Raw genomic sequence first — 14,428 nt, 5'->3', positions numbered from 1 at the left:
TCTCCAGGGCTCCGGACCGAGCGGTGTGGCGCACACCCACCTCCGCTTCCCCAGTGCGCGTGGTTCTCTGCCCGAAGGCTCCCCTTCTCGATGAGGGCTGGCACTCACGCTGTCCGGTCTCTCTCTCTCTCCTCTGCTGAGTCCCTTCTGTTCCTCAGCACTGTCTTCTCCGTTCCCACTGGCACATGAGATGGTCTTAACGACGGGGAAACTGAGGCATGCTGGGGTCCGGTGGCCCGTCTGAGCCTCGGAGTGGCTTCAGGGAGCCTCCCGGGGAGCGTGGCCGCCTGGGCCTGGCAATCCTCTTTGGGATGTGCTTGGGTTCCCGTCTTTTTCCTGCCTCGTGGAGCAAAACTTTTTTTTTTTCCAGGAAGCGGATCTGTCTGTATTTGATCTTATTGGTCTGGAGAATAAAATGACCCGCCACGAAGCGGAACTGCTGTGTAAGAAGAAGGTGACGCGGAAACTCATGGAGGAGCTGTTCGCCGCGCCGCTCCCGTCGGGCAGGCCGGCGGCTCTCAGACTGAAGCCCGGCAGGTGTGTGGCGTGAAGTGCTGCCTCCTCACCGAAGCCCTTGCTTGGGTCCGGGCCGGCCCCCGATCAGCCATCGGGTCGGTGATGTGTCCCCCCCCCCCCCCCCCCCCCCCCCCCGCCGCCCCCGAAGGGCCCAGCCCCATCGCCCCTCAGGAGGCATGCTGTGGGTCCACGCGAGGACCCGAAGGTGGCTGGGGATGAAACAGCCACGGGATGAGGATCCTCTCACTGGGTCGCCTGCTTCTGGAAGCTGGCCTGGCATCCTGAGTGTCTGTGGGGGCAGCTTGTGCACGTGGCGTGCGTGGGCAGTCCGTCCCCCTGGGCAGGGCAGGGCGGTGTGGCCCTTTGCTCTCCTAAGAACTATCTGGTGGCGGTTCAGCAGCATTGGGACGTGGGAGGGGACTGTGTGGAGAGGAGGTCGGGGCGGGAGGTCAGGCTGGATCTGCCCAGCGCGTGCTGTGGTGGCCGCTGTTTGGGACAGAGGGTGCACCGTGGGCAGTGTGTGGTCGGGGGGGACGTGGGGGTGGGCAGAGGGCTCCGCCCCTGGCCGCGGCACAGGGACCCCTGAAGGACATCTGAGTCGATTTTGCAGGTGCCGCGTGGCTGGGAGGGGCAGGACACGTTAGATGATGAAGTGGAAGCAAGTGGTTTAAGATGCACTAAATCTAGCAAGTTGGAAATCCGCGAAATCTCCTACTGGGGCGGCAGATGAGAAAGAAGCGAGAAAATAGGGAGCTTAGCGAGAAAGGGACCCGTTCTGCAGAACGGCACCTGTTCTCGTTGCCTGTGGTGCACGTGCCTCCCTGGGCACCTGGAGCCCACCCCCCTCCGCCCCCTTCTGTCCCCCTCCGCCCCCTTCCCTTAAATACACGACGGGCCAGCAGAGCTGCCGTCCTCGGGGGCCAGCCCCGCTTTGTTTCGTGGCTTCCTGTTGGCTGCCTCCAGCCCTTGCGTTGCACGGGGGTGTAAGAGTCTAGAATTCGCGTTGTTACAGTCTTCCAGGTAAAAGGGACGTAAAGAACACATCGCGTGTGGTGGCTGTGGGAGAGGTCCCCTGTTGTGGTTTCATCCCCATCGCCTCCAAGGCGCCCTTGCCGCTTCCACTGTGACCTGTGCTGCCTTGTCACTTGACTGTTGGAGGTGGCTCCCCCGAGCCCTGCTCCGCTCACACTGCAAGCAGTAGCGTTGAGGCTTTTGAACGTTAGGTGCCCACGTTCACCGTGTCCCCCAGCCTCAGGGTAGACGGTGCCACTTTGTGTCCTGAGGGCGGTCGACGCCTCCCCGCCCCTGCGCTGAACTGCTCGTTCCAGCCGCACCGGGAGTGGACCCCGGGAGTGGACCCTCGGCATCTCGGGGCGGGGCAGGGGGGTGGGGCGCGGGCGCTCCGTGTCTCAGCGGCACACACGCCTTCTCGCCAGGTTGTTTCAGCCAGTGCAGTACGGCCAGAAGCCCGAGGGTCGCACCGTGGCCTTCCCCAGCATGCACCCGCCCAGGACGGCGGCTTCCGCCGCGGCCACCGCCGCTCCGCAGGGCCACGTGCGAGGACGGCCACCGATTGCTACGTTCTCTGCAAATCCGGATGCAAAAGGTAGGCCTCGTGTGCTGGCGCGCCCTCGGTGAGACCGCGGCTCTCTGTGGATGTGCTTCCTCGGCTTCCCCTGCCCCTCTGCATGGGCGGCCGTGGCTCTGGACGGGAACGGGCCGCCTGCTTCCGCTCTGCGGAGGACCTCGCATAGCTCGCTCGTGACTTTCAGGCTTTTTGGTTTGTTGAAACTGGAGTTTCTCCCCCGCAACCCCCCCCCCCCCACCCCCCGAACAAGACATCGCAGTGTCAGTCGAGTCACTGTGGGCGTGCTGACGCGGATGTGCCCTGGAGAAGGCTCTCAGACATGCGGGGAAGCGTGGGTCCAGGGTTGTGTGTGACACCTCAAGAAGGCCGCTCGTGCTCAGGGTCGCTTCTGTGGCCCGACTGTCGCCGTAAAGAAGGGGCGGGTCGGCTGGCAGGAGGCGACCGTCGGTGTTGCAGCTGTAGTCACTGGGTCCTCAGCGTCCGGCCGGGGCTCACGGCTGCACTCGTGCTGGGGTGGGGGGCGGGGGGTGGGCTCCTGCGGGACCAGCCGACCCCCGGCACCCCGTGTCCTGTGGCAGCAGACCTCGGCAACCAGCGCACAGCGGACACAAAGTTAGGGTTCTCTCACCCCGTAGGCCGCACCCCGCCCTCTCTGCAGGGAGGGTTTCTCCCTCCAGAGACGGTAGATGTTTGCTTTGCTCCTTCGAGACTCGGGTTTGAAAACACTGCGTTTCGTGAAGAACCTCTAACGGCTTTGCACAAACCAACCTTATCGATTGCAGTGGCGGCAGCCCCGTTTCAGACCTCCCAGGCCTCCGCCGGCGCGCCGAGACCGCCCGCCTCGACCTCCAGCGCAGCACCTAGCGCGGCCCATCCTGCGAAACCGCGGGCCCCGCCCCCGCCCCCGCCCCAGGCCCCCCCGCACCCGGCCGGGCAGAGCGCGCTGCCTCCGGGGCTGGTGCTCACCTCGCAGGCCCAGGCGCGCCTGCCCAGTAAGTGGCCTCGCCCCTCCCGTCCCGCCGCGTCCGGTCAGCGTGTGTCAGGAGCCTTGCCACCCCCTCTGTCTCCCTGACCCCATGCCCGGGTGCTGCCTTTCTCGCCACACTGTCGTTTCTGGCCCTGAGTGTGCGGGGCCCGCGTCCAGGGCCCGGGCCTCCCCCATCCTTTTGCCCGCCCCCCCTGCCCCCCTTCCCCCCCACCCCACCCCCACCGGGTGTCGGCTCTGCTTCCGTCCTGCGCGTGCTCTGCTGCTGTGCCGGTGGCCCCGCTCCTGCTCCGCACCGGCCGGGGGCTCGCTCCCTCGGCCGCAGGGCTCAGCCCGTGAAGCGGGTGGCACCAGAGCGACAGCACGGAGGGCACTGGTGGCGGTTGCCGAAAACCAGCCTGGTTTTTACTCTCGCTTAGTGTCACCTTGAAGCCTGGCATGAGTTACTGCTCAGCTGAGGCATCTTGTAACGATTTGGTGATGGAAACGTCACGATGTTACTTAATTTCCTTAGAACTGTTTATCGTGATCGGTGTCGTTAACCCATTTCCAAATCTTGCACGCGTCCCTGCTCGTTGTGCTGTGGGACGCGTCCTTACTGAGACAGTCGTAGGCATCATCGTTTCTCACACGCCCTGTGAGCACTTGGTGTGTGGGTGCGGCCAGTGTCGAGACCTCTCTGGGAAGCTGGGCGAGGGCACGTCGTGAGGAGACCCCCCCGGTTCAGCTAGTCCCTCGTGACGAGGCCTCGTTCCGCTGCCAGCACATAGAGTGACTGTCTTGGCGAGCTGCCTGAGGGAAGGACATTTCTGTTTGTCGGGGCCAGGCGTGCGGGGGGCCGTGCCACAGGAGCTGAGCTCGGGCAGAGTCCCCTGCCGCCCTCCTCTTTGCATGGAGCAGGGCCGGGCGTCCTGTCCACACACACTTCTCTGCGCCTCCTCCTGTCCCTCCTCTTCGCTGCTTTCCGGGGGCAGGACGTTCTCCTACTCTTCCACTAACTGTTCTCTGTACGGTGTCGCTAATCGTTCTGCCGTGGGCTTCCTTGGGGGCGGTGGTTAGTGTGCATCATCAACCACTGGGGGTCGGAGCCCCGTGCGCCCCGTGCCCGTTCACAGCCCGAGGGCAGCACCTCCCTGAGTTGGGTGCACAGGACTCTGTCCGAGTTACGTTTTCAGAGCCTGTGTTCTAAGCAGTGTCGAGTCTGGCATTTTTCAGTCAACGTTCTGGATCGAATCCTACAGTCTAGTTCCAGTGAGCGTGAAGCTTTATACTTAACGCTACATTTGTGCGACGTATGTATGTCCTCAGATGCGTTCCCCAGTCGTGCAAATGTCATGGGTGTCCCGGAAGCTAGTTACCAGCTCTCTTACGCTTGCAGGGGCGCAGTCGTGTGCCTCTGTGGACTGAATCGGACACATCCTTCTTCACGTTTTGAAAGTTCTCTGAAGAGGTTGATGTTAGAGTTTCAAAGCGTATTACGAGTAGATTTCTGCCATATTTGACGTTTGCTGCTCTTTCGTTGGTTACGGAGAAAAGTGAAATATTTCTCAGTAGTTTCGTTATCATATGAATATCTGACAATTTAAAATCTCTACCAGTTATAATTAAATAAGTTAACCATTGAGATCCAACGTTAGTTTTAACTTCTGTTTTCTATAAAAATATTTTCTGAAAGCGTTAGAAAGCAATCCATAAGAGACATTTCTGTGACACCTCAGTGAACCACAGACAGTGGTTCTAGACCACAAGCGGTCGTCAGTGGAAGAGTTGCAAGTTTCCCAGAGGTTTTAATCCCCTTTTCCTCCGCATTTCCGCAGGCGGGGAGGTGGTCAAGATAGCACAGCTGGCGTCCCTGGCGGGACCGCAGAGCCGAGTTGCCCAGCCAGAGACCCCCGTGACGCTGCAGTTCCAAGGGAACAAGTTCACCTTGTCGCATAGCCAGCTGCGGCAGCTCACGGCCGGCCAGCCCCTGCAGCTGCAAGGTAAGGGCCAGCTGCCCGTGGTGACCGCAGACAGCTCTCCTGTCAGCCCGGCCCCCCCCCCGTCCCCGTCCCTGACTGCCGCTGGGACTCGGAGGAGCTCACGTCCGACCCCGTAGACGGCCTTCGTGAGTCCTCCGTTGTGGGGTGTTCAGGGCACTGGCCAGGTAACACCAAAGCACGTGCTTGCCTGGAGTTGAGGCACGCTCTGTCGCTGATCTGGGTTTTTTTTTGGGGGGGGGGGGGTTGTTTTTGTCATTATTTTTTTGATAAAATACGCTCTTTGGAAATGTCCCCCCCCCCCTTTTTTTTTTTTTTTTTACATTTATATTACCATTTTTTAAGTAAGTTCTTTGCCCAACGTGGGCCTTGAACTCACGGCCCTGAGATCAAGAGTCGCATGCTCTACTGACTGAGCCAGCCAGGTGCCCCAAATAGTCCCTATTTTAAAAATCAAAGTAAAAATATGTGTTAGTTTCTAATTTTAGCATGACATAAATCGTCCTGATGCCACCAAAGAACGAGCGATTTACGTAGAAGTTACCTTCTTTCGTATACAGGTTTTATGGCATTGACTCCCAGACCAAAGCCCCCCAGGCCTTTGTCTGAATGGACGTGTTCCTATGGTAACTTCTCCGTGCAGAGGATGAGGGCTGTAGTCTGAGGGGCACGCGAGGATTAGCCCGAAATTACCACGTGGCAGCAGCTCAGAGTCTGAGTCCCCCTTGCCTGTGGGTCCCGGCCGCAGGCGGCGCCTGCAGCGGCCTCCTGGGACGAGGTGACCCTTGTCAGCCAGGGTCGGGGCGCTCCGTATGGGCGCCGGATGGTCAGGCGCGGGTTGGCAGAGCGGAGCCCCGGGAAATCTGCAGCAAAGACGCTGCTCGGTTTGGCTTCATTGGCTCTTCTTTCGGTTTTCCGGCCAGAAGGGCAAGGCTGTCTGGCAACGCCTCCAGCGTGTTGGAGCGCCACATGGGGCCGCTCCTCCAGAGTAAAAGACGTCAGAAGGAGTCACACAAAAGGCCGGGTGTGGCAAGCCCCTTAACCAGTGAGGAGAGCTGCGGCATTTGGGCCAGAAACCCTTCTTAGCGGCTTCCTCATCGCGCTTTCCGCACCGGCAAGCACCAGCGTGGGGTCCGGGGGCCGGGCTCGCCCCGTGAATGGTGTGGGTCCTCAGGCTGGTGGCACACACCTTCGTGGACACCTGTTGCACCGCTGCAAGTCAGGAGCTGCGTAGATGAGAGGAGCGTTTTCTTGACTTTGAGCAAAAGCGACTTTGCTCCATCTGGTGTTCGTTCATCGTTAACGAGACGTTCTCGTTGTTTCTCTAGTAACTAAACTCTGCGTTGCCTCGCTGGGAGTAAATTTGATTTCGGATTCAGTGTTTTGCTTCATCTGTTCCCCCGTGTTTGGAAGTGAGCGTGGCCGGGAGGGAGAGGCGTGCACGGCCTGCGGCTGACCCTCCCGCCGTCCGTGTGATTGACTGCAGGCAGCGTCCTCCAGATCGTATCCGCCCCCGGCCAGTCCTACCTGCGGCCTCCAGGCCCCGTGGTGATGCAGACCGTGTCTCAGGCGGGCGCCCTCAACGCCCTGGGAAGCAAGCCCCCGTCGGGCGGCCCGGGCCCCGCACCCGTGACACCGCCAGGTAGGGTGCTCGGAGCGGGAAGACTTGGCTTCCGGAGCTTCTTTCTGTGCGACTGTGCTTCCGAGGTAACCGGAAGGTGCCTGTGGTTTCCGCCGGTGGCGCCTCCGAGCCCGAGTCCGCTGGTGAGCGTCTCCGGTTTCCACAGACGGGCCGCCAGCAGCCTGGGCTGTTTTCCTGCTCTTCCCCCGCACAGCTGTCTGTGGAGTATGACCAGCCTCCACTCGACCTCAGATTTTTTCTTTCTGTTCTAACGAGAGGCTTGGAATCGTGAGAAATTTTGCCTGTCAACGTCACAAGTATGTTTAGTGAACATGCTTGGATTTCCCTGGGACCGGTGATGGACCAGGATTCAGGCCCTTCTCTGCCTGGCCTGTCCTTGGCCTGCTTCCCCCCAGGGTCCTGCTGTCCTGGACATACTCATCCTCCTGTGGTCTGAGGCGGCCGAGCGGGCAGTCCGGCAGGGACCCCTCCCGACCCATGGCCCTTGTCCCTGCTCAGCCCTGGTCTCTGTGTTGTCTATGCCGAGACTGGGTGGGGCCTCTGTCCCCGCTCCCTGTCAGGCCCCGTAGTGGGGTCTGGAGGAGACTGCGGGGCTGGTGGCATTTGCGCATCCCCGCCACGGCAGGTGTCCCCACCTGTGGCTGGTGCTGTTTCCCAGGCCTCCCTTGCCTTCCAGAACTCGCTCCTGGCCCCTGTCCCCACAGGGCGGTCGCCCTCACCACACTCTTGTGCCCAGTGCCTGCCCCTGCCCCATCCCCTGAAGTGGCTTTTTTTTTTTTTTTAGTTTTTTTTTTTAAGGTTTTATTTGAGAGAGAGGGAAGGAGAGCGTAAGTAGGGGGGGAGGGGCAGAGAGAAGGAGGCACAGAATCCAAAGCAGGTTCCAGGCTCCGAGCTGTCAGCACAGAGCCCATCGCAGGGCTCGAACCCGAGAACCGTGAGGTCATGACCCTAGCCAAAGTCAGACGCTTAACCGACTGAGCCACCCAGGCGCCCCAAGGTGGCTGTCTTATCCCAGGTCTCTGTCAGTCTTCAGTGCCCCCTGTGCAAAGTGTCTGTCGGGATGTGCCGCGTGGCCTGGCTGACGGGGCGGGCTGGGCTGGTGGGGCGCAGATCCATCCAGCCTCAGTTTGGAGAGACAGGGCGGTGCTGGCTCGCTGCCGGGGGGCATGCAGGCGAACAGAGTCCCAGGGGACGCGTGCATGGTCACAGTGAGGATGACCACGGGTCTCCAGTGTGGGTGCCGCCTCTGGACACCCTGGGGGCTCTCCACACCATGCTGTTCAGCTCAGACGGGGGCCAGAGAGTGGGGGCTTTGCTGACGGCCCCAGAGGATGTGACACACTGCATAGAGCGAGCTGCTGGGGGAGGGGGTCCGCAGAGCCACCGGGAGCTCTGTTTTCCGACCCGTCCCTCTTGCTTTGCAGTTGGTGCGCCTGGGCGGGTGACAGTGAACCCCCTGGCCACAGGAGAACCTGGCATGGCCTCAAAAGCGGCCTCCCCCGTCGGAGGGCCGGCCCAGGTACGGCGGGGCGGCTGGCGCCCGTGCTACGTGGCTGCCCACGGGCCCCTCTTCGCGCGGAAGTCGTTTCTCAGAAGCTACTTGGGGGGTGGGGGGGGAGGCATGGTTTTTAACAGTGTCATCGGTATACATGCCTTCGAAAGCACATCGTCTCTCAATTTCAGAACTTGATTTTATAAATACGTTTCGTAACAGATGAGACTGGGTCTTGTGATTCCAGAAATCACATTTCACCTTTTTCATGCTCCTCTGTCCGTCTCTTGGGTGTCAGAAATGCTCACCACGTTAGAGGAGAAGTGCACCCATCGGTTCTGCCTCCTTGCTGTTGCTTTTTGCCGCGGGATGGGTCGTGGGTGTCCCCGAGGACTGGCGTGCGGGAGGGACGCCACAGGGCTTGGTGAGACCAGGCACCGGGCTTGCTGCTCTTCAGTGGCCGTTTTCGCCCTGTTTCCCATAAAGGAGGAGAAGACCAGACTTCTGAAGGAGCGACTGGACCAGATCTACTTGGTCAATGAGCGACGCTGCTCTCGAGCTCCCGTCTACGGCAGAGATCTGTTGCGGATTTGTTCTGTGGTCGGCAGAGAACAGGCACCTTGGCTCGGGGCTTCTGACAGCGGTCACCAGAAAGGGGCTGGGCCGGCCGGCGGTCACTCCTCACCCTCAAGCGGTCAGAGGGACCTGGTTTTGACACTGACCCAACGGCAAGCCTGCCTGCAGGACGTCATCGACAGGTGGGGCGACCTCTGTGTGTGCTTGCAGTCTGCTCCCCGAGACGGGCCTCCCAGGTGCCCCCCAGCAGAGCGTGTCTCCCCCCACCCCCCCCGCCCTGCCCCCCCGTTTCGTGGCTGTTGGTTTCTCCACGAACTGTCCCTCAGAAAGTCTGTTGAGAAATTTCCGGGGTCTCTGGCTCCGGCATCAGTCTGTCTCTTCACCTTCGGGGAAGGTGTGTGTCCTCGGGGTGCTCTTTTCTCCCTTGGGTTCCAGGCCTGTCCCCAGGGCAGCGTCCGGGTCGACGTGGGCTGGCCTGGGTGCAGAGCCACAGCACCGACCACAGCCTGGCCGTGGGGGGACTGTCCACCGTGGCAGTGAGGAGTTTTCTCTGTTGTGCTCCCTTACGTAACATTTTACTCAAAAGCCACACGGAAAACGTAACGTTGCTTGACAGGAAGTGTGTGTTTGAGATTGAAACTCAGAAACGCGCTATAGAAGAGAAAACAATCACCCGGATGCTGTGTGCACGGCCCCCTGGCCCCAGCCCGCAACTCTGTTTCCTCCGCCCCATCTCCGCTTCCTCCGCAGCCAGCAGGGGGGCTTGGCCCATTTGCGCTCCATCCCCTGCTTTGAGCGCGTGTCCGGTCCCACCCGGGCGCGAGTCTTCTCTCCCTCCCGCTCTGTCCGTGGGGCCGGGCGCAGGCCTCATGGTCACCGCGTGTTTCCAGTGGGGACGCAGTGACCACCAGCAGCCTGGCTCGGGTGGGCCGTGCGGTCTCGCCACCCTGAAACCCCCCGTGCTCTGCCTGTCCGCCCCTCCCCTCAGAGCCCGCCGGCCCCGTGGCTGCCCTGCCCTGCGTCCGGCAGTGGTGAGCGACCGCCCCGCTGCCCCCGTCCTCGTCACACTTCCGTGGCCGGTGTAGTGGGCTCGGGTCGCTCTGACGGGCGTGCGGTGGCATCTCACGGGGGCCGTGATCTGCGCTTCCCTGAGGACATGCGACACGGAGCCTCTCTTCGTGGCTTTTTGCCGTGTTCTGCGGAGAGGTGTCCGTTGAGGTCTTTGGCCCATCTGGTAAACGGGTTGCTCATCTTCTCGTTGTGTTTTAAGAGTTGTGTGTGTGTTAGGACCGCAGTCCTTCATTAGCCGTGTCTCTCACGGACGTCTTGTCTACGGCTCGTCTCCTCGTGACGCTGGCTTTCACAGGGCAGAGTGTTTGGTTTTAGCGGAGCCCAGCTGTGTCTCCTCTCGTAGTCATGCCTTTGGGGTTGGACCTGCAAAGTCCTGGCCAGCCCCGGTCACCCGGGCTCCCCCTGCGTCGTTCTGCAGGGGTGCCCCTGTCTGCGTCTCCTATTTACATCTACGGTCGGAGCTGAGCGAGTGCCAGTGAAGGGACTGGGTCTGTGTCTAGATTCAGTCTTCCCCAACCCGCACACCTGCAGTCCCGTGTTGTGGAAAGTCTTAAGATGCACACGAGCTAAAGAACGCAGCAAGCCCCGTGCTCCCGGAGCCCGTCCTCGGCAGCTGTCAGCGTCTGCCCAGTCTCGAGTCACCCGTCTGCTGCCCTGGAGCAAGGCTGTCCTGAGACAGGTTCCAGACAAACATGATTTTGTCGCGCTCTGAAAGCAACACGGTCGCCTGATCGCAGCTAAAAAAGGAGCCGTTCCTGATGTTGTTAAGTGCGTATTGAGCCTTCTCATTTTTGGTTGTCTCCTAAATCCTGTCTGTGTAGTTCAAGTCCGAATCTTGGCAGGGAGGTGCTCAGCGGTCCACAACTCTCTCTCTCGTGTGTCTTCCTTTTTTTTTTTTTATTTTAATTTTTTTTTTTTTAACGTTTATTCATTTTTGAGAGACAGAGACAGAGCATGAGTCGGGGAGGGGCAGAGGGAGAGGGAGACACAGAATCCTAAGAAGGCTCCAGGCTCCGAGCTGTCAGCACAGAGCCCGACGCGGGCTCAAACTCCCAAACTACGAGATCGTGACCTGGGCCGAAGTCGGACGCTCAACGGAATGAGCCACCCAGGGGCCCCTGTCGTGTGTCTTCTGATCGGGTTCTGCCGCTTCCTCTTCTTTTTCCCCCCGCCGTGGACTGTTGGTTGAGGAGACCTGGGGGTTTGCCTTGTAGGACTTCGCACAGTCTGGATTTGGCGATGGTTCCTCGAGGTGTAACTGGACGTGTTACTTTGTTCGCTGTCTCGTCTGTAAATTGCTCGATCCAGAGGCTTGATCACGCAAACGTGGGTTGTTGCTTTGGGGTTTTTGTTCGTGAGAACGGGGATGACCGTGAGTCCCGTTAGGAAACACGGGGTGTGCGACGCGTGTGTTTGCACACGGCTGTTGCTTGTTCCGGCAGCTTTGTCGCGAGAAGGTCTTTGCTCCACTGGGAGTGCTCGGGGGACTGTGCTGGCCTCTCTGGGGGTTCCGTCCCGTCCTCAGCACCGTGGCGGCATCCTCTCCATCCCTGTGGCTTTGCGGTGAGACTTGGTGTGGGGAGGCGTCCCTCCTCCAGCTTTGTTGTTGTTCGGTGTCGTGCGGGCTCTTCTGGTCGCTGCGTGCCCACGCTGACCTGGGGCCGAGGGTGCGGGCTGTCTGCAGACTGGCCGGCTGAGGTTTGCTCTGGGATCGCGCGGAGCCTTTAGGTCAGGAGCAGACGTGCTAGTCCTGTGGGCTCTTCCGACCGATGAACATGGAATTGCTTTCCGTTGTTTCAGCTCTTTGATTTTGTCCGTCAGGGTTTTGTTGACGGATGGCATTTTTGTTTACGCACACTTGGTGGCAAGTCCGGGACGTTCATCTGGAGCTGCCCTCCCGGCGCGAGTGGCCTCCGGAGGCCGGAGGGGTGGTACGTGGCTGCTCTCTGCAGGGCCCTCTTCCTGCTGCGTCTGGCTTCCCTCCTGGTGGCACGGTGGCTCTACGGGCTCTGGGGGTCACGTCCCCTCCCCCAGCCATCCAGGAGACATGGCACCTGCAGCCCCAGACGGACACGTGCACTTCGTAGAGAACGGGCCGTCCCCGTTCCTGCTCCTGCGACCTCGGGGTGCCCTGCACTGCTTGTTTCCGTCCGGGGGGCCCTCATTGGACGGCCCTGGAGGGACCCACACCCATGGTTGTTGTGACGGGTGGTGTGGGCCAGCAGCCACGTCACCCCCGTGGGGACTACAGTTAGGCACTCTGGCTTCTCTGGCAACTCGCTCTTAGAAGGTTCTGCCCACTTCCTTCTTGAGCCTTTGCTTCCTGAGACAGGTGCTGCCCGGTAGGGACGCTGTGGGCACCACGTGTGATGCGTGTACTTTCTGCTTCTCAGGGTGGTGTGTGTGATCCCTCCGGTGGTGGCCGCGCCCCCCTCCTTGTGGGTGGCGAGGCCGCCGTCCCTCTACAGCCACAGGATGAGGGTCCTGAGGCACTGCCTGCGAGAGCACACGGCTCCCTACGCACAGCAGCTGCAGCGCATGACGGCCCTGCGCTCCCTGCGGTTTCCCGAGCTGAGATTGGTGCAGTTTGACTCAGGTACGAGAAGGCTCCCTTCTGCTCTGCTCCTTGGTTTCGGTTTCGGTTGCGTTTATTTTAAGAGCGTGTGTGAGCGAGTGGGGGAGGGCGGCGAGGGTGGGTGGGGGGAGGAGAGAGAGTCTCCGGCAGGTTCCACCGGCAGCGCAGAGCCCAGCGCGGGGCTCGATCTCACCAGCTTGAGATCGTAACCTGAGTGGAGATCGAGAGTCGGACGCTCCGCCGACCGAGCTGCGAGGCGCCCCAGCTCTGTTCGTGAGGTGGGGTTCCCTTGCCCTGGGTCGTGAGAGACTCTTGATGGCGTTAATTTCATAGGCAAGCTGGAAGCTTTAGCCATCTTACTTCAGAAGTTGAAATCCGAAGGACGTCGAGTGCTGATCTTGTCGCAGATGGTTCTCATGTTGGACATTTTGGAAATGTTCTTGAACTTCCATTATCTCACCTATATCAGAATCGATGAAAACGCCAACAGTGAGCAGCGGCAGGTAAGGAAGAAAAGATCTTCTCTGTTACAGCTTATGCTTCGGCGTCGTTACCCAGTTTCGCCAGTCTCCGCCCTGGTTTCTCAGAGCCGTGGCGGCCCTTCAGTAGGTCTTTAGCACATACACGCCGTTACTGGGCGTGTGCGGCCCGCTGGCTGTCTCAGCGTCGGGACAGGCGGCCTGCGGTCACGAGGAGCGGGTCGGTGGGCTCCAGGAAGCAGCGGGGAGTGGAGGTGCGGGCGCGGTCCCGACGCGGCGCACCCAGCGAGCGCCGTCTCGCGCGGCCTGCCCCTCCGTTACTCGCCAGGTCGGCTAAGCGTGTGTTGCTACAGCGGGCACAGCGAGACAGACGTGCTCGCGCGCTCCCGGCGGGCGTGAGGCCGTGCGGCTCTGTAGGAGACGGGTCGACGGCGTGGGCGTGCGCCTGCCTGGGTAATTCCGGGTGGAGGGCTCAGCCCTTCAGCGCCTCGCTCCCCTCCAGAGCGACACGCGCGTCCAGCCGTGCGACGGGCCGGCAGGTCGCGTGTGTGCCGTGGTGCTTGGTGGTGTCGTGAGCGCGCGCTGTCCCCCGTGGGCTGGACGACCAGGTCGTCATCGGAGCGTTTGGAACGGCAGTCGGGAGCACGGGAGAACGTTCCCGAGCGCCGGAAGGCCTGCCGCCGGATCGTGGAACGTGTCGGCCTCTTCGCGTGCTCCCGCGCCCACGGGGCTTTCTGCCTGTGCGCACGCTCGCTGAGGAGGGCCTAGGAGGAGACGCGGCGCGGTGTTAACCGACGAGGTTTTTTGGCAGCGATGTCACAGGTCACACGCGGAATCTCTGGGAAGAAGAGGGGTCCCCACAGCGGCCTCTCCGGGCCTGTCTCCCCGCTCCCTCAGCCTTACTCCGGAGCCTTTTGCCGTGAAGTGCTCCGGCATTGCCTGAGGGTACAGGACCGAGCACACGTCCCTCCCCAGGAAGACTCTGTGTTCTCGTGGGGCCCACGGGTTGAGCTGACAGTGCCCGTCAGGTGGAGTCAGACATCTTCCTTTTCGTAAAAAAGCGAGGCTCGGTGTCCCGTGAGGAGTGTGCGGAGAGGTTTGTGGTGAGCGGTGGCCGCGTGCACGTGGCAGGAGCCGGGACGACCAGACGCTGGCTTCTAGCTGGCCGATGTCAGATCGCGCCCACGGCATCCGGCGTTTGCCGGGGGGGGGGGGGCGCTGACCCCAACATCTCACTTCATCTCAGGAACTGATGAGGAGTTTCAACAGAGACCGGCGGATTTTCTGTGCCATTCTGTCGACTCACAGCCGCGCCACAGGCGTGAGCCTGGTGGAGGCCGACGCGGTGGTGTTCTACGACAACGACCTGAACCCCGTGATGGACGCTAAGGCCCAGGAGTGGTGCGAGAGGATCGGGAGGCGCAAAGACGTCCACATCTACAGGTGAGGGCAGCGGTTGCCGTCAGCAAGCCGCCGAGCCCGGAGCGCGGGAGGCGCGGGGGCAGAAGCGCCACATGGAGCTCGA

General features: G+C 61.2%; 1 protein-coding gene and 1 non-coding gene across 14 annotated transcripts in view; both read left to right on the top strand.

Annotated features, from left to right (window-relative positions):
* The window catches only part of EP400 (E1A binding protein p400), a 97,486-nt gene that overhangs the window by 48,461 nt on the left and 34,597 nt on the right, over positions 1 to 14,428 (top strand). For 12 of the 13 annotated variants that reach the window (XM_078435964.2, XM_078435972.2, XM_078435970.2 and 9 more), the window contains 10 exons: positions 371 to 537; positions 1,953 to 2,122; positions 2,887 to 3,096; positions 4,907 to 5,071; positions 6,555 to 6,710; positions 8,135 to 8,229; positions 8,689 to 8,960; positions 12,243 to 12,445; positions 12,758 to 12,927; positions 14,150 to 14,346. In XM_078435964.2, the coding sequence (XP_078292090.2) occupies positions 371 to 537; positions 1,953 to 2,122; positions 2,887 to 3,096; positions 4,907 to 5,071; positions 6,555 to 6,710; positions 8,135 to 8,229; positions 8,689 to 8,960; positions 12,243 to 12,445; positions 12,758 to 12,927; positions 14,150 to 14,346 (1,805 nt within the window). The remainder of the gene's footprint in view (positions 1 to 370; positions 538 to 1,952; positions 2,123 to 2,886; positions 3,097 to 4,906; positions 5,072 to 6,554; positions 6,711 to 8,134; positions 8,230 to 8,688; positions 8,961 to 12,242; positions 12,446 to 12,757; positions 12,928 to 14,149; positions 14,347 to 14,428) is intronic. The other variant, XM_078435973.2, reaches the window with a different exon arrangement.
* On the top strand, positions 13,792 to 13,922 carry LOC132666156 (small nucleolar RNA SNORA49). The gene has a single exon (XR_009604531.1). It is a non-coding gene; the product is annotated as a small nucleolar RNA SNORA49 (small nucleolar RNA).

The sequence above is a fragment of the Panthera onca genome, chromosome D3 (assembly GCF_046562875.1).
Source record: "Panthera onca isolate mPanOnc1 chromosome D3, mPanOnc1 haplotype 2, whole genome shotgun sequence".
Lineage (NCBI taxonomy): Eukaryota > Metazoa > Chordata > Mammalia > Carnivora > Felidae > Panthera > Panthera onca.
The sequence above is the reverse complement of the archived record's forward strand: the minus strand, read 5'-3'. Positions and strand labels throughout refer to the sequence as shown.